Source organism: Corythoichthys intestinalis, chromosome 1 (genome assembly GCF_030265065.1).
Source record: "Corythoichthys intestinalis isolate RoL2023-P3 chromosome 1, ASM3026506v1, whole genome shotgun sequence".
Taxonomy (NCBI): Eukaryota; Metazoa; Chordata; class Actinopteri; order Syngnathiformes; family Syngnathidae; genus Corythoichthys; species Corythoichthys intestinalis.
This window is the reverse complement of record NC_080395.1, coordinates 35,587,190-35,607,355: the sequence shown is the minus strand read 5'-3', so window position 1 is coordinate 35,607,355 and position 20,166 is coordinate 35,587,190. Positions and strand designations below refer to the sequence as shown.

General features: G+C 38.9%; 1 protein-coding gene across 1 annotated transcript in view; it reads left to right on the top strand.

Moving 5' to 3' along the window:
• Positions 1-20,166, top strand: part of ush2a (Usher syndrome 2A (autosomal recessive, mild)) — a 428,293-nt gene that overhangs the window by 328,480 nt on the left and 79,647 nt on the right. Inside the window, exons 70-74 of the mRNA XM_057848749.1 lie at positions 6,721-6,878; positions 14,294-14,452; positions 14,553-14,715; positions 15,362-15,579; positions 15,652-15,788. Coding sequence (XP_057704732.1) covers positions 6,721-6,878; positions 14,294-14,452; positions 14,553-14,715; positions 15,362-15,579; positions 15,652-15,788 — 835 coding nt within the window. The remainder of the gene's footprint in view (positions 1-6,720; positions 6,879-14,293; positions 14,453-14,552; positions 14,716-15,361; positions 15,580-15,651; positions 15,789-20,166) is intronic.

Sequence of the window (20,166 nt, the reverse complement as noted above, 5' to 3'; positions counted from 1 at the left end):
AAAAAATAATGAAAAAAAAAAAAAAATCGCCGTGGCACGACATGGTGTGGCTGTCCAACTCCGATGCAGCCCACCACCACAGTTTCAAAAAATCCTATGGTCAGAGACCCTCCCACCACAGTCTCCTAAAATCCTGTGGGAAACACTGACATAGTTATGGGCATTACAGTAAAAGATAAAATAATAATATGCATGAATTCATTTACAGAACAAATCCCAAGAATTGCATGTTATTTATGAAAAATTAACGTCATTCTAAAAATTTTGCGATTTGTTGATGCACTGAAAGGCTTGACCAACAAATCACGCTCCTAACATTTAAAAAAAAAAAAAAAAAAACTTTTGAAATCCGCGGCATCTGGGGAGCAAGCAGCGAAGATCAAACGGTATTTCAACATGCCAAAAAGTCAGTTGCGTTTACTGTCTTTTTTCAAAAAGACGGAAGACGGTTCAAAACGAGTCAGAAAAGCACAAAGAAAAGAAAGAAAAAAAGAAAAGTCCCACAGCATGGCAAGTGGGCATTTGCGTGTTGTTTTCGGCACCATTTTCTGCGTATGTTCCTGGACCTGTGCCCGTCTCATCATCCCTGTGCTGTCATATGTACTTTGCATTCCGGCACCTTATGATTTACAAATTAAGCACTGGAAAGCAGAAAACACTAGAAAGCAAATAAACATTCAATTAGGATGTAGAGCAATGTTGTTTTTGGCAGCCCTTTAAATTTTCGTCATAAGTCTTTTTTGTTTTGTTTTGGTTTTCTTTGGGGGGGGGGACGAAAACACTTATTAGTCTAAGTCATATTTTAGTCATTTCAAAATGTGTTCGACTTCGTCTAGGTTTGGTCAGTGAAAACTCAGACAAATTTCATCCAGTTTTAGTCGGAAATTGCTCAAAATGTTTTCATCTGTAAAATTTAAAAGTTTCAGTGATTAAATAAATAAATAAATAAGGGTTTGCAACGATTTGGAATGAACTTTGACAGACGGGCACATAACTGTAGAGACTACAAGAACATCGTCATCTTTGTGATGATAATATACACTCAGGTGGAAAACTGTACATTATTTTAAATTACATAAACCTACCTGGACGCCACGAACTGTGTGTTTAAAAAAAAAAAAAAAAAAAAGAAGTTTCAAAAGTTAACAAGTTCCAAGAGTTTAAGATGACGCTCGCCACGCTAAAAGCTAATGCTAACGCGAATGCTGTTACATTTAGTGTGTGATGATCACTCAGCACAGACTTTTAAAGGCTAAAGCAACATAGCATATTCTCTCTCGGCAAGATAAGATAACAAATCTTACCATGTGTTTTCAAAACAAGCAAGTCTGGAGGCTGGAGAGGACATCAGTGAGTAAGTGTGTGTGGGGTGGGCAGGGGGGGCAATAGTAGTAGTAGTTTTTTTTCTTCGTCAAAAATTGTTGCGACATGTTTTGGTCTTAAATTGTTTTTAAGGTCGTAAAAATGTCTTATAAAGCATCAAATTTGACTTTTAAAACGGGAGAACCCTGTTAATACAGTTAAAATGAATGAAAAACAGATACATTCTGGTTATGGTTCCAATAATACTCTTGAGTTGTTGTTGTTGTTTTTTTTTATTATTATTATTATTATTTCATGGTATTTAAATCGTCACCTGCCATTGACAGCAATGGATGTCCATTTCATTCAAACTAAAAGGAATGGCTGTGATTGCTCATTTTTCAGTGCAATTGATGGCACGAGACACCCAGTTCGTTTTGACTGGAATAGGCTGACAGGGCTGACAGTCAAAATTGGACATCTAGCACCATCAGTGGGAGCCAATGAGTTAAATGAGTGAACAGAAAAGGGTTAAATACATCCGTATGTTCATTCTATAATTCCACTCTTCCTTCCATTTCTCCTGTTCATTATTTTAAGTGTTTTTTTTTTTTCCTTCATATTTTTATGTCCATGCCAGTATGAACATATGAGTCGCTGTAATACCTTTTTCCTGACTGGCTTCTAAACCTCCGCCAAGGTGCTAATGGCCTCCTGTTTAAAACGCTCAGCCTAGGAACAATAACCTAGCACCGCCACCTATTAATGTATGTGTGCCTGAGTTTATAGCAAATTAAAGGCTTTTAATGTTAAATGGCAGCCCACTTACACAGCTAATGTAGGCTTTAGCGCCAGCCAGCCAGCCGCACACTCTTAAAAGGGAAATCTATCTTATGATGTCATGGCCGGGAAAGGTAGCGAGCGTGTCGGTATAGAGTGGTGGGACAGATGGAAAAGTACATGAGAATGATGTAAAGAGAGAGAGAGAGAGATGTTTACATGGTAAATCTTTATTTGTGTTGCTCTTTACAAGGCAGATTACAAAGAGCGACCAAAGAGAATAAATGAGGTTGAAGCATATTGACAGAAAGATGAAATGTTCGTGTGTATAATAAAGATCGATCTGTTTTTTTTTTGTTTGTTTGTTTTGTTTTTTGTGAAAGAATCATAACAAACAAGGATTTGAGAAATATTACTGTATGAATGGATTGAGGTGAGGAACGTCCAAAGTGTTGCCAGGAGTGATGTTACGTATGCCTTAAGTGTAATGAACAGACTCTTCTAATTGACTCGGACTTTTACCGTGAGTGGAGTGAAGAAAGCTGTAAAGTGGGACCTAAGGCTAGTTTGGGTTAAAAGTACTATATTTTACTCCAATTAATGTGGGTATTTTAACACGGCCTTTCTAAAGGGTGTCGTCTACATACAGTACCGAGGGAATTTCGTTATAGATTATTATTTTAAGCCTGAGTTGCTTTGTGACATGTTGTCTCCTTGTTTATGCATGTTGTTACCTCCATGTGAAAGCATATCTTAATTTTTTATCCATTTGTATCTTTACACTAAGGCTAGGTTCATACTGCAAGTCTTAATGCACAATTCCAATATTTGTCATATCTGCTTTTTTGGCGTGCCCATTTAGACTGCTTTTGTCCATTGAGCCTGTTCAAGTATCACACATGCGCATTAATTCGTAGTCCGAGATGCGCTGAGCAAACTGACCCGCATGCACAGGGGCATCAAAACAAATGACTACACATGACTGGCTCAACATCATTTTAGGGGGATCATATTTTGATTTCCAAAAACAAACAAACAAACAAATAACATACGTAAATGATCCCTGTTTAGTCTTACATTCAAAGTTTATATGAATTGATAGCATGAACGCACATACAGACAGTTTGCCCCGACCGTCAGCCGTGTGAACAATCTCAATATATTGCTCATTTAGGAGCACAGAAAGTAAACGGAGCATTCTCAGGCCTACCGCCCCTCCCCCCATTTTATTTTTTTATGACTGTTGTCAAGCCCGCCGCTTCCCTAAAAGCCCCGTTCAAGCTAGGCGCTAACGCTAAAGTACAGCTCAACTGCTACCATAGCGCCCTGTCTCTCTCGCTCTCTCGTTTTGCTGATGTAATTGGGGGTCCTGACACTTCAGACTGCAGCCACTTTCTGGAAAAAGGTGGCCCAGATCGGAGTTTAACCACGTACGAAAGTGACTTAGATCGGATTTGAAATGGTTTACTTTTATGCGACTTTTGCCGTTCAGACCGTCAAGTTAATGCCTCACTCAAGTCGGAAAAATATGAAAAAAATCGGATTTGTGCATTAAAACCTGCAGTATGACCCTAGCCTTCATGAACAAAAATACATGTACCATAAAATCTAGACCGCTGTTGTTGTTTGCCAAGTGTAATATTTAGGTCAAGTAGTCATTGTACTGATAGACATTTTCAAGGCATGCATTCTCTCCATCAAGACTGCTGTTGTTGTTTGCCAAGTTTACTGTAATATTTAGGTGAAGTAGACATTGTACTGATAGACATTTTCAAGGCATGCATTCTCTCCATAAAGGAAGATTAGGGTTAAGGTCACCTTGCATAAAGACCAAGAAGTAAGAAAGAAAGAAGAAGTATTATTATTATTAACCAACTCCACTGTGAACAATGATATATGGAATGTCTATGGAACCATTGCAACAGAAACCAAGCCTCTTCACCCCTGTATTCCTTAACACAGTTCTTCTCGATTGTTTTCTGTTTGTGTGACTCTTGAGGGTCCTTGTATCTTTAGGTCTTTTCATTTTTCAAAAAAGGAAAACGATTCCAGTTCGGTGTTTTGGTTTTATGTGTGTTAACAAAAAACGCGAAATGAATCATCTCCCATTTCCCAATTAAAAACTGCTAATTCAATAACGGAAAACTAGCCTAAAAGTGGAAGTTCAGAATTTTTGACATTAGGCTTAATCTTCAAGTTAGCAGGGCTTTAATTAGTCGATGGAGTTGATTTCAACAAATTCCGTGCAATTAGTTATTTATTAGTTTCAGGGCTCCAGAGTGGCGAAGCTAGCGCGAGGATAACATTGTCTTCCAGGTCATGGCTCAGTCGATTAAAATTTCTCGTTTTTATGAATAACACATAAAAACAGAATTGGGCTTGTTTTCTGTTTTTTGTTTCATAAAATTAGAAGGTAAAACTGAATGTCTGAAAGGTACATACACCCTTGAGACTTGGTTTGAAAATGGTTATAACTAGAGATGTCCCGATCAGTCGACTGGTCTGATCACGTCATTTTCAAAGTATCGGAATCGGCAAAAAAATATCGGACATGCCTTTTTTTCAATATACAGTGATACCTCAGCTCACGAACATAATTGGTTCCCAGAAAGTGTGTGTGAGGCGAAAAGTTCGTCTTCCGAACATTTATTTCCCATAAGAAACCATTAAAATGAGAATAATCCGTTCCCAGGTCCCCATAAAACATAATTTTCTACTAAATAAGCCTTAAAACTACACAAAAATATACCTTATTTTATGTATAATAAATGTGCTATTGTATTAAAGAAATAAACTGTACTGTATAATAAAGTCGTTTTATTTACCTTTGTGATGGTAGTTGATGGCTTGATGGAATGGATTGGGAGGAGGAGGGAGGGAGGGAGTTACTGTTTGGAAGGAGAGTGTTACCGGCAAAGTGCGCAGTTAGCGTAGACTCCAGTGCTGTGCCCCCCACATGTTTTTGGTTGTTAATAAAAGTGCCCACAAAAAGCCATCCGACGCCTCTGGGTGTTTGTATGCACGCCGCCACCTTTCTGGAGAGGAAATCGGGCGAACCGAAGACAACCGACGACAACGAGCCAACGTGACTCGCCGGTCCACTTCTCACTACGGTGGGAAGCTGAAAGCACCGCCAATTACCAGTCGAGGGCGAATTGGTAACACGAGACCTTCCATAAGGACTGTAGGTAACTCTTTTTCGGTCCCATAACAGCAAAAGTACACTCAATATGGTCCAAAATGTCTATCAAACACAAACCACGTCCGCACTCAACGAAAGTGAGGGGACGAACTGGGACGCCGTGAGCGTGCGTCAGCTTCTCGTGGCGCTTTTCGACCGCGTGAATTGGTTCGTCCGCCGAAAACTAGTTCGTCAGCAGAGACTATATGCTTGCGAATTTAATGTTCTTGAGGCGAAAAGTTCGTGAGCTTAAGCGTTCGTGAGCTGAGGTATCACTGTATATATATATTTTTTAATTAAATTGTTTTCTAATTGTATTTAACGTTACAGACATAATATGTTACACTCATCCAGAGTCTTTAGTTTAGGCTTAAGGTAGGGCTATCAAATTTATCCCGTTAATGGTGGTAATTTATTTTTTTTTTTTTAAATTTATCACGTTAATATATTTAACGCAATTAACGCATGCGCTGCACGACCCACTCATGCATTGTCGCGTTCAATCTGTAATGGCGCCGTTTTACCTATATATAGAGCTAAAAGGCAGCGTAAAATGAATAGAGTGAATTTTGGCAGCCTTTGGAGCCTTTTTTTAATTGACTAAAGCCTTACAATCCCTCTCCCTATGATTAGAAATAATCGTAGGAAGCAATGTGGTGAACAAAGGTAGTAATTGATCTTTTTCTTAACACCCTATCTTATTTCCCAACGCAGAGAAGATATATCAATTGGTACCACTACGCACAGTCATGGTTGCACTTCCCATCATGCATTTGGGCAGAACAGTTAAATGGCTACAGTATCATTTACTGAAAGCTCAACAAATACACTAGATGGCAATATTTAGTCACAATATACAAAGTCACATTTATCCTTTAAGAATTACAAGTCTTTCTATCCGTGGATCCCTCTCACAGAAGGAATGTTAATAATGTAAATGCCATCTTGAGGATTTATTGTCATAATAAACAAATAAAGTACTTATGTACTATATGTTGAATGTGTATATTCGTCCGAGTTTTATTCATTTTTTTCTTAATGCATTGCCAAAATGTATACGATCGGGAAAAATTATCGGGAATGATTGGAATTGAATCGGGAGCAAAAAAAAAAAAAGCAATCGGATCAGGAAATATCGGGATCGGCAGATACTCAAACTAAAACGATCGGGATCGGATCGGGAGCAAAAAAACATGATCGGAACAACCCTAGTTATAACCATGTGAATGTTGTAGTTACATTGTCACTTGCTGAAATCAGTTATGTTTCCAGAATCTGGGTACAATAAGCATCTCAATAATGTAAATGTAGCTAGAGAAACCCTTTTGAAATGAATCCAAGAAGCCAAGACATACTGTACAATAGCCAGCCACTTATGCAGCCTTAAATTATTCAGATAAGAATAGAACATGCGCTATCTCTGAATAGATACATTGTGTTTTGCATCTCCTCTTTAGGTATGTTTATGAACTGGAAGCCATCACAGGCGGTGGTGCTGGTTTGAGTGACAAACATGTTATAAAAACACCATCCTCATGTCCCACTGGGATCCCAGCTCCACACAATGTGACAGTGAGCGGCCCCCACTCCATCTCCTTGGCCTGGACCCCTCCTGGTGAGTAGCAGTCCAAACAGATGGATGGTCATTTTCACAGCATCTTCATCAAAATGGCATGCAGATTACTCACCATTGTCATGGTGTTTAATGATACAATTAACTATAAAATACATATTTGTCTCATCATGAAAGCTATACTATGTGTGTGTGGGATGTAACTTATTTTAGTATACTCACCATTTTACAATGCTGTATACTTTGAAGAGAAGAAAGTAGTACCATTTTTCTGGACATACGCTTGTTCTTTTCCTTTTGGCGTTTCCCTTCAGGGGTCGCCACAGAGAATCAGTTGCCTCGATCTAACCCTTTCATCTGCGTCCTATGCTCTCACACACCAACTACTTTCATGTGCTCTTTAACTACATACATAAACCTCCTCTTTAGTCTTCCTCTACACCTCTTGCCTGGCATTTTGGAAACTCGGCATCCTTTTGCCAATATACTCACAATGAAATCTTACATAAACATTTGAGTAGGTAGGTGTATATTTATTAGGAACGATGCAATTGCAAATTTTTGCAACTGAATACAAGTCTGAGTCACCCGAGTTTGACCATGAGCCAATACCAAGTCCTGATAAGATACTGTACCTCACCAATATATTGTCTCTTTTTAATGCAGGAATTTTTTTTTTTTTTTTCTTTCAATTTTTTTTTTTTTTAACCCCTACAGGGTACTCATTGAACTCATTGGCTGCCACTGACAGCACTAGACGTCCAATCAATTTGACTTGTATATAATTATAAAAAAATATTTATAGAGAAAACAATACAATAATGATTAATAATTAAATAACTAAAACTAGCCAATTGCTCAATAAAGAGTGACAGGTCTTTCGTGTCAACTTTTCAATAGCTTTCTACTATAGTGACCACTGTCTCTGAAAGAGTTAAGGGGGGGGGCAGATTTTTTTTTTTTTTTTTTTAATAAAGAAAGCTATTCCAACATTAACAAATAAAAGTGTGAGTGCAGCAGTTGTTTAAAAAAATGTTTAAAGAGTATTACAACACTTGGGGAAATGCTAATATTCCATAATTTATCCATAAACGCATGCCTTTTGGATTCATATCATGCCAGTTCATGTAATTACACACACCGCAACACCAAGAAAATGATAGAAATTTGGATCGATTGTCAAGCTAAAATGACTGGCACCCGAGATCCCGGAAATCTAGCATATTGTGTGCGTGACGTCACAACTAGGAAACAACCGGCTCAGTGCTTAGTACTGAATGGTGGCGATGATGGCAGACAATTTTGTTTCTAGTTGCAGCGACAAATCCGACGTAGCGAACATTCTTCTAATGGTGACGAGGAGAGTTATGAGCCTTTCTTTGGTGTTTTGGGTTATCAATCTGAGCCCAAACGAAAGCCAATGCAGCCTAATGAAACGATCATTGAGGATAGCAATCACACAGATGAAACACCGGCAACAGATCGTGTGGGAAACACCAAATGGTTTGTTTTGCATTTCTTTTTGTGAAGCTGATACACCGTGACCGCAAAATAAAGTAATGTATAGAATAATTATAATTTATTGTGCTATCATAGGTTTTCGCTCTGCCAACAGACACACATATGAATGGGATTAGAGTATTTGTTGTATGTATTTTACGAGCGATAATTTATACATGTGTCCAGTCCTATATCCAATGCGTGATATGTTTTTTATTATAAAAGAGTACTCACTCTGGCCATTTGGAGCTTGGCTGCTCCCCTCCTTTGCTTAGCCTGGGGTGGTGGGGTGGTCTCATCAGTGCCAGTCATCGTCCTCTTTCTTGATGTCTCGGGACATTTAGGTGGCTGCGCGTGTATGGTGGGCACCGCATCTGCTTTCAGCAGCAATTTCTTAGCAAAACCTGATTTCATTTGTCCATAGTTCGAATACCTTTCAGGTGTAAAATGCGCACTACACAAAACCGTGCCGGAGGCTGGGTCAACAAAATTAGCCCCCTTTGCACAGACGAACTTTACTCATTGTCTGCCTGGTCCAGCTCTTTTTCTCGCGTTTGGGAACTCATGGGTACTACATTGCGACAAATGGCTATTTGTACACCACATAGCATGACAGGTTTGAACCATTTTAGCGTTTTTTTGATAAAACACGAACGCAACGCTCTCTTCGATAAACAACGATGGCACCTGCCTCGACCTTTTGTTTCCTGGCTGTGACGTCAAAGCCCCATTTGGCTGTTTCCGGAATACTTTCGGAAATGTTCGTAATTTTTTTTCTATTTTCGATAATTGCTCATGAATGTGATTTATTTTTTTGTTAACTTTATTAATATTTGTTATCTTGCCACATAACGATTCTATTGATATGATTAATATGATTGATATCTCACAGCCCCTTAGTATTATAATTCTCTTTAAAGTTTTTTTTTTTTTTTTTAATGTTGTTTCCTAGACCCTTAAAAATTAAGAATAATAATATTTGAAATCTTTTTTTAACCAATTCCGACCCTCTGAAAATGATATGATTAGAGCTGTCCCGACTAGTCGACGTTGTCGACATCATCGATGACGTAAATGCGTCGACGGGCAAAACATACCGTCGACGGGTATTGACGGGTTAAAAAAAAAATTACATGCGGATAAAGTTTAGAATGGCGGGCGCTCGCGATGCAAGCGGTTGTTACTAACACCCCCAAGGGGACCGCTGTTATTTCAATGTGACCGCCGGCATTGTCAGATTGAGCAAAGAGGAAGAAAGTGGGCGGGCGAAAGAGAGGGAGTGAGATCGGTGAGTTTGGAAAGTGCGCGGGTAGCGCGGAGTTCAGTGGCTGCAGCCCCTGCATTTTTGTTTTGGACAATAAAAGTATCCATAAAGAGCCATCCGACACCTCTCGGTGTTTTTATGCACGCCGCCGCCTTCCTGAGGAGGACATGGGCCGAACCGACGACAACGAGCCAAGTGAATCGGCGGTTCACTCCTCACTATGGCGAGGAGTTGAAAACACCGCCAATTACCAAAAAGGGCAGAATTGGTGACACATGAAAGTGGCATAAAGCGAAAAGAGCGGACCAGAATAGCCAGAGCCTGGAATAATTTCAAGGAAAATATGGAGGGTGCCACTGTGTGTACTCTTTGCTAAGCTGAGCTCGCATACCACGGTAGCACGTCGGCTATGAACGAACACTTGAAGCGCCGTCACTAAGCCTGTCGCAATATGCAATAATTCCATTTATCGCGCGATATATAAAAATGAAGGCGGTCATTTTTTCCGCTGCGATTTATCGCCTCGCGTGCACGTGTGTGCGCGCGTGCGGCAGACGTGCTGTTAAAAGTTCGTTACCAACTGCGCAAAATGCATCTTCGTTCCAGGTCCGGCAAAAACTAGCGCCAGAGCCAATCGTTCCCATTATATCCTATTGTTCAACGTATACCGGCCGCGTCAGTGCTCCGGAGTGACTGTAGACCACCTATGGCGCGCCGGTGTTGTTGACGTGTGGGCGCTCCCGTCAGGAGTGACATTTCACGCGGGGCGGCTATTTTTCGGCACAACGCTGGATATTTACAACGAAGTCCTCCAAAACATTGTTACCGACTTGGCTGCTACAAATAACCTCACTTTGACAACGAACACCTGAATGAAATTAAAAGCGCTGTGCTTCAAACTCGTCCTGTTTATGAAAGCCGTCATATGCTGGTGTAGTAATGAGCAGACGTGACTCCAGCGGCGCTTGCTAACTTTTTTAATGCGCGGTTGTGCGCACGCACACACTAGATATCATGAAATGGCAAACTAGATGTGCTACGTCCCATGCCATTGGCTACGTGAGCCCAGAGTGATTATGGGACATGTAGTCCATATACTACATCGATGAATTCTAAACTGTCATTTGTCACATGAGGTTAAGAAGGCCAAATCAATCCATAACAGTGACTATAGATAATGTTGCAAATATTGTTAATTCAGTACGTGACACAGATGGATTCGAACCATAAATAGGATGTCTTGCTCATGTTGTAAACCTAAGAGAGCTGTAGCAATCAACGGTGTGCCCTGCCTCACTTTACAAACAGTAAAGATTGTTCTCAGCACTTTTATACAAATTTTTTTCATATCAGTAAGAAGTAAGCACGTAAATATTATGCACTAAAATGCATGTTTATATGACTGCAATTTAATTTTTGCTCGATAGCAAAAAAAAAAAAAGAAAAGAAACAAAAAATACAGTTGTTATTTTTTTTGCAGAGCATTAAATGTATTGAATCGGATCGAAAATCGTGTCCCCCGTATCAAAATTCGTACCGAACCATGACTTAACTGTATCGTTGCATCCCTATGGAACACCATTGCAGAAGCTATGATGGGAAATGTTTTCATTTTCCTAAATGCTTAAGTTATTAAGTGCAATTTTTTAGTATTTTTTTAAACACATTTTATTTATTCTGTGTTTCTGTGCGGTATCAATATTGTTGTTTTTTACTTAAGAGGCAGGGTCTATTGTTTTTAGTTGTGATTTCTTAAAAAGTATATTTGAATTTAAGAGTAAATATTTATCGTGTTTAAATGGGTGTACTTGATCTATTAATATATACTGTATTCGCACTGTGTTATTGTAAATTGGTTTTAAAAAATTGGGGGGGCGCAATAATATCGCATATCGCAATAATTTATGAGAATAATTATCGCACACTAAAATTTGTTATCGCGACAGGCCTAGCCGTCACCCAAGTATAATTTTCCAAGACAACAAGAAACAACAAGCTAGCGGATATTCTATATTTATTTTTTGTTACTGTGAGTATGTGTGCCTCTCATTCAAAATAGTTGTGGTAATATTTCAGTGTGTCCTCTACTTTATCTATTTTCAGGTTAAAACAAACAAAAGTTGAACAGTTTTTCTGCTCCCCCAAACATGCGGAATGCACACCAGAAAAAGCATCTGAACTCACACAAAGTATTGTGAAAATGGTTGTCCGGGACATTGCAATTTATTTTAACATTTAGAACAATACAGACAATGACATACCACAAAAAGAGTAAGAATTGTTTTGACTCCTGTTAAATAGGTGAAGTCTCAGTGTTTCCGTTTACATTTTTTTGCACTAGTTAATGCCAGCATCATTTGACCTCCTTGTTTGTGATTGATTATTAATTTATTATTATTATTATTTATTATATTGATTCATGTTATTTATTTATACGTTAATAAAGAATGTAGGTGTTCCAAAATGTTTTTTGTGAATTAATAAGCTTCAACAAAAATTACATTATTAAAGTAGTAAAAAAAAAAAAAAAAGATTAGTTGACTAATCGTAAAAATAGTCGGCTGACTAATCGGGAGGAAATTAGTCGTTTGGGACAGCCCTAGATATGATCATTACCGATTTCTGATCACATGATCATATCTGGTACTTCCCTAATATTTATACTGCCGGTGGTTTATTAGTATATCTATATTATTTGAATGGAGTCCATTTTTCCTATTTTACCATCAGAGTTATTTTAACTTTAATTCTAACAATAGTAATATCAAATTTATTCCGATATTTAACTAATCTTGGTACACTAAACAGAAGATGTTTCCCATTTGAATCGCCTCTTACTCAGGTCAGCTACAAACAATATCCCAAAGTAGCTTACTAGTCACCCTCTGGCCTCTCTGGACCTGTGCACACGTACACACATACACACACACCCAGCCAAAGACACACAGCCATACACTTTGGGCTGAGTTTCATGCTTATGGGCTAGTGATTGTCTGCCCTAACCCATCTATCGCCGCTCATTAAGCTCTCATTAGCATGATTTCCTATCTCGGGAACTGCTTATAGGGCCAACCAGCACAGACACTTCACTTTGTTGCGCTTGTGGCTTTGTGTGCAGTTTTGCTTCAGTCTATTTCTAGTGTGTGTACGTGTGTGTGTATATTTATGCACATCACTGTGCGGATATTTCCATAGGCAGGTCTATTCTATTGTCATTATGGGTTGATTTTAAAGGTGAGGAAATATCGTCTGGGTTCTCACGCTTGGTTAACTCCCGGAGTCTGGAGTGTCTCCGACGGATGTGCGTGTGTGCGTGCGCACATGTATGTGTGTGGGTCGCTCTCTGACAGTGTTCTTGTTTGTGTGTACATCCATATCCATTGTTTGTATCTTCATATGCATGCAAAAACAAAAAAAAATCAAAAGTGTTGACGTATGGCTATTAAAATGACAGAATCAATTGTGGTGATGATGTGTTGCATACAAGTCTAAAAATGCTATTTTTTAGGGAGAGGAAAAAACTTGAAAATCACACACCAGACTTACTAGGGAGGAGGGATCCAATTCATAAATATTACTCAGTGTGTGGGTTGTGTATTAAAGTGTACACATATTAAAAGTCCAATGTACCAAAGTCAGAATTGCTGAAGTGTGTGCGGCGTGTTTATCTAGCCACAGTGTGCATATGTAAGTTGGTATGAGGGGTGAATAATTGAAGTCTTTCATTTGTCCGGTAATCAGTTCGCTCTCAAAGATATCCAGAGTTCATGAATGTTGAATTACCCATCACAATACAGTTGGCCTGAATTATGGAAAAACCTCCAGGGAGAATATTAACAAAGTCCATGTGTATGGGGGGGGGTCACTGTGTTTCTTTATACCAGGGGTCGGCAACCCAAAATGTTGAAAGAGCCATATTGGACCAAAAACATGTCTGGAGCAGCAAAAAATTAAAAAGCCTTAAATAAGCCTAATAATGAAGGCAGCCCATGTTGTATGTATCTGTATTAGCTACTATATTAGCCTACTATCAAAATGACTATGTCGGCTAAAAATACATAATGAGCCTTCATGATTTAATTTTTATTTTCCCAGCAGTGGCAGCCAACGCACCACGTATCTACTGTTGTATGACGCCACCTCAAGTTTAACTTAATTACAATATTAATGAATTGTTTTATTGCTTTTATGAAATTATATAAATGCAATAAAGAAATCCGATTTTTTTATTATCTTATTTATATACTGTATATTTATATTATATTATTATTATTATATTATATATATTTATTATATATTTATCTTAATATATTTATTATATATTGATCTTTATTTTGAGGGTTCGAAAAACAACAAAATGGAACGAGCATAACATGCCCCTTATCTGGGCATGTCTTTGATTTTTCTTTAATATCTCGTTTTTGTTTTTAAACTCTGCAAATAGGTGTTTTGATATACTGATGAATGTCTCCTTCATGTACTCACCATCTGTGAACGGTTTTCCACGCTTCATTATCTCCCGGGTTGCAACAAAACATGCAGCAATAGTGGAGTTTGGCGATGCAATCCACTTCTTAAATCTATTTTTGCATTCCTCTAAGTTCTTCAGAAGTAATGGAATAACACTTCTTTTCCTCACTCCCAACTGGGTACTCGGCTGCCGGTTTGTCTAAAATTTTCCTTTTTTCCACAGCTCGCTTCAACATTAGACAACCTCTAAATTATAACATCCTCTTGAATCCTGGAAGTGAAGGGGCCACAATGCATCCCACGGGTCAAGACCTAAACCTCATTGTGAAAGGTCTTCAGCCTTTTACCAACTACTACGTGCGTGTACAAGCTTGTCAAAGTGGTATGTCTCAAATTTTAAGTAAATATATGTGTGAGCCAAAAGCCCTACCTAGAGACCTTTTCAGGAATGTAACGAAACTCTCCTGTTGTGTCACATATAGAAGGGTGTTGTGTTGGAAACGGTGTGAATGTTCGGACTTCGGAAACTGTGCCCGAACATTTATCGCCACCCACAGTAACAGCGGCTGGTGCAAGTTTCTTGGAGATCCGTTGGTCTCCACCCAAAAAACCCAATGGCATCATCACCTCATACCATATATACAGGTACCACAAATGAATTCAAGTGTAACGGTTTAATGTTGACATTGCAGAAAATTCCTCAAAGTTTATGTGAAATCCCTTTTCAAGTCATCATCTTATGTGTATGCATGTACTACTGTGTGTTTTGAGTCCCATTGAAGGTCGTGTTCAGCTTGTTGACCAAAGAATGTGTGATCTGGATGCAGGGTCAGATTGGACTAAGCCCTTTAAGTCCTCGGGAAACACAATTAGCATAGCAGCATACATACGCACACTGACACACCTGGTGTGATGGGACTTAGCCAGACAGCCACAAAAGTAGCAGTAGTTGTCTTTTCAGTCACACACACAAATGCAAAGCAACACTACTCATTCACTTTAAGTCCCAAGCTGTTACAGCGGCCAAAGGGTTTATATGCATTATGTCATATATCTTTTTGGACAGTCAACCTCATCATTGGATTCTCCGCTTTTTGTTACATTAAAAATTTGAATCCAGATTCTTTTTTTATCTGAATTTTATTTGACCAATTACCTTCTTCAATTGGAATTAAGAACCGTATCTGCACTAAGAGAAAAACTTTTTTTTTAAAAACATTCACTTCGAGCCCTGATGCTACTTAGTATCGTATGGTATGAAACAGAAAAACAACATCTCTTATTGTCATAGGTCCCCTATGGAAACAGAGGAAGAACTGCTAGTTTTCATCTGGTCCAGTGGACCACTAGAGTTTTTCGATGCAAGCCCCTCCTTACAGCCCTTCACCTACTACCAGTACAGGCTTCAAGCCCATAACTCAAAAGGCTCGGTTTTCAGCCGCAGAACGTTAGCCCGGACACTGTCGTCAGAACCTAAAGATATGAGCCCTCCCACAGCCACGCCCACTGGTGAGTTGCCTGAAAGTAAAGGTTTTATATATTTTTTTGTATCATGTGATGTGTCGTGCGTGTCCTGCACAGGTGCATACTCCATTTATTTGAAATGGGGTGGACCAAAACAACCCAACGGAGTCATTTCTCATTATAAACTGCTTTACAAGAAGCACCAGCCAGACCCAACACTTAACTCACCTGCTGTAACTGCACTTACTGTGGAGGTAAAAATACACACACGCACACAACAATGCATTCATTCATTCATACACCCAAATGTATTTTTTTCAAACTCTCAATAGCAAAATAACAAAATATTACAAATAGTAATATGCAAACATCTAAGAACTTATTAGCGTGTGCATTATTACTTGATATTATTTGTAGTTATGATGCTTACGAGCGAATTCCTGAATATTACGTCCCACCATTTAGATTTTAAACTTTATACTAAGGATGTACCGATCCAATCACGCGATCGGAAATTGGGCCAATTGCGCTATTTTTGAGAGGATCGGAATCGGGTGAAAAGGATCGGGTTATTAATTACAAAATATCTAATTGTTATTCCGCTTCGTGCTCATACAGCCTCTCACCCTCCCTTCTGCTGCTTATGTTGGCTAACAGTGCATCTTGCATTTCCCACTTAAAGTTAACAATGATTGACAGGTTTGGAGCTTTGATCTGGAGAGCGAAGGCTCGGTAGCTCTACGATCAAAGGCACAAATGTGTTAATCAGTAGCCACGTTTACATGCTGACTTTTATTCATACCGATTCAAATAATTCCGAATGGAAATTTCAGATCAGCTGTTTACATGTCACTTCATCTATTCCGATCCAGCGTTTACATGTGTCTGCCTTTATTCCGAAAGGACGTTTGACAACTGCCGTCTGACATGCGCAGATTAATCAAAACAAAGCGTCACGTTGCAAAACATGGAGATCGATCGTCAGATCAGCTGCTGTTTTAACATTTCGAGTGGAAACAAAACTTCAGAATGACACGCCGTTCATTTAAAAAGTTGTGTGGGTGCGCTGTGCGTGTGCTTGGAAGCCATGTTGCAAGTGACGTTACTTACGTCACCAAGTGACGTCACCACGTCAGTACGGAGCATGTGCAAAAAGAACGCAACCAGACACCATTCCGCTTGTAACCTCTCGTGAACTTTTTTAAATAGCAATTATATTAAATTCTTTTAAAGTTTGAATTAAATACAATCTTTCCGCCGGACTCCAATTAGGTGCGCTGTGCTTGGAAGCCATGTTGCAAGTGACATTACTTACATCACAAAGTGACGTCACCACGTCAGTACGGAGCATGTGCAGAAAGAACGCAACCAGACACCATTCCGCTTCCCTGTTTACATGATATAATTTTACTTCTAATCGGTTTGGGAAAAGGAATATTCCACCCCTGTGAATCGGAATGAAATTCCATTCGGTTTGGGCCTGTTCATTCCGAATGAGGTGTTTATATGGAACACATTTATTTGGTTTGAACAAATATTCCGATTGTAATTGGAATATTTGGCTCCATGTAAACGTGGCAATTGTTTAGTCAATCTTCATTGGCGTTCAATAGGTTGTTGTCAGCCGCATGAGTGTCAAAGCGTGAGTGAATTTGAGTGGACTCACTCAATGAAGAATTTAATGAAGACAAGCATTTTTCTGCATTGTTTAAAAATAATTCATATTATGAAGGCAGCCCATTGGAACATTCCACCTCACAGTTCTGGGATTGTGGGTTCAATCCTGGCTCCGGCCTTCCTGTGTGGAGTTTGCATGTTCTTCCCGTACCAGCGTGTGTTTACTCTGGGTTCATGCCACATCCCCAAAAAACATGCATGGTATGCTGATTGAACACTCCAAATTGTCTGTAGGTGTGAGCGTGTGCGTCAATGGTTGTGTGTCTATATATTTCCTTCGACTGGCTGGCAATCTGTTCAGGGTATACCCCGCCTTCTGCCTGGAATTAGCTGTAATAAGGTCCAGAATCCGCGCAACCCTCGTGAGGATAAGCGGTTCAAAAGAGGAATAAATTCTATAAATGTTATGGAGATTGATTAAAAGTATGGCATTAAAGGTCATACAATGAAAAATTGTCGGTGCGCCTATATTTTATGCTGGTGCACTTTAAGAAAATCAGGATCTTAAGACGAATGAAAAAAGCCACACCACAACCGCAAAACCCCAGATCACGACGGCAAGAAGGTGACCCGGAAGTAAAAAAAAAAAAAAAAAAAAAAAAAAAGGACGACACCCTATAAGTCGCACCTGAGTATAAGTCAGACCAGCCATAAAATGCCCAAAGAAGTGGAAAAAAACATATATAAGTCGCACCGGAGTATAAGTCGCATTTTGGGGGGAAACATACTTGATAAATCCAACACATAAAACAGATATGTCATCTTGAAAGGCAATTTAAAATAAAAATACAATAGAGAACAACATGCTGAATAAGTGTACATTATGATAATGTTACATGATGCATGAACAACGAAATGCGAACGTGGCCGGTTTGTTAACGTAACATAGCTATTAAGAGTTATTCAGATAACTAAAGCATAAAGATGCTAACAAGTTTACCAAACCATCAGTGTCACTCCAAAACACCCAAATAACATGTGAAATACTATAATAATTTGTCAATAATTTCACACATAAGTCGCTCCTGAGTAAAAGTCGCACCCCCGGTCAAACTATGAAAAAAAAACTACGACTTATAGTCCAAAAAATACGGTATATATTTATATGTGACCATCTCTACAGACCTCTGTGAAGTTGCCCCCCCACCCCATCAGACGCAAATTTATATGAAAATTATGTATATGTCAATCGTTTGTGCTGTAAAAAAAATTATCATTTATGCTTCTAATCGTTTTATAGATATTGAGACATTAATTACGAGTGAGCACGGCATAACTCTCGTGGCGACGGAGGGAATCAACTCTCTCAATAACAGGGGTGTCAACAACTAGCAAAAAAAAAATTTGGGTCCATTTTGCACTAAATGGGGGTGGGGGCTTGAGATTTGAATTTCGAGTGATGGCGTCACTCTCAGCCCCTCATTTAATGCAAAATGGACCCGATGTGGTGCCATTCCTTTCTGAATTGTTCGTCCTAATTGTTTGGACCACCCCTTTGTTATTGAGAGAGTTGCTATGCTCCGTTAGCCACGGGAGTTTTGACGTCCCTCATGTGAAATTGATATCTCAATATCTGTAAAACGACAATGTTTAACAGCACAACCTATTGACACAATTTTTTAATCAAAATGGAAGGCTAATTGACCTCGGATTAATTTATAAAAGAGTTATAAACAGGGGTGAAAGTGGGCGGGAACGGTCAGAAACGCAGTTCCGGTATAAGATTCTGGCCCGGAACGCAGTTCCGGTATAAGATTCAGGGCCAGAACGCTGTTCCGGTATGCGGTGCTTTGATTCCCGAAAATATATATCCGAGTACGAGTCTGACTATGACGAGTCACGTCAATGTGCGAATGCAAGCAAAACGCCTGGGCTCATTAATCCGTTCAATTGGCTGACATCTGATCACCAGAGATAGTTAGCTCTGATTGGTTTAAAAGTGCATGTTTTCTGAAACAGCTAAAAAACAAAAAAAGGGGGGCAATAAACCAGAAAATGGATCAAATCTTTAAGAGCAAGCAAAGAGTTAAGGTGGCTTATTTATCATATTTAGTTTTATTTGCTCTGATGGGGAGGTTCAGAACATCTTAGATGTCAATGTGCACTTTGAACTTATATTTGTTCATTTATGTTAGGCTACTTATTCATTTCCTTATGATTTAAAAAAGTCAATGTTTGCGCGATCTTCAAAATATATTCCATTTAACTCTGCATAATATGTCATGTGTACTTATTTTTCTGAATGTATGTTACTTATATCTTTTTTATTAAAAAACATAACAAAATGTTTACATAATCTTCAATTTTAATATACATCTTATGTTCTTAAGTAGTTAAGATTTGGCATTTAGTATGTGAGGAAATGAGGGAAAATAAAAATTAGGAGATGGAGGTAGGGGTTATAGGGTTAGGGGGTTCTAAAAAAGGGTTAGAGATGGTCACAATGCACATATAGCAATATACAAAGTCGTCTTTATTTTTTTTATTTTATTTTTTTTTTTTTAACTTCCCGGCCATCCTTTTGTGGTCGTGCTGTGGGTTTTTGCGGCTGTGCTGTGGCTTTTTGCATTCATCTTGCGAGCCATTTGCTGTCATGTTGTGGCATTTGGGGTTTGTGCTTTTGCCAATTTGCAGTCGCGCTCTAGGAATTGGGGATTGTGTTGTGGCAGTTTGCATTTGTGCTTTTTTTCTTTTGCAAAGCGTTTGCAATTGGGGTTTGTGCTGTTTTTCTATTTGCAAAGTGTTTGGACTTTGCTTTTACTTGACACCTCTTGGCCACCGTAATAAGGACTAAAAAGTAACAAAATACTCAAATAAAAAGAAAACAAAAATCTTTTTTCGTTATTGGATCGGGACTCTGTATCGGCACATTCTCTCAATTAGATGACTCGTACTCGGATGCAAAAATATGCGATCGGGGCATCCCTACTTTTTACACATAAAATCCTAAGACAT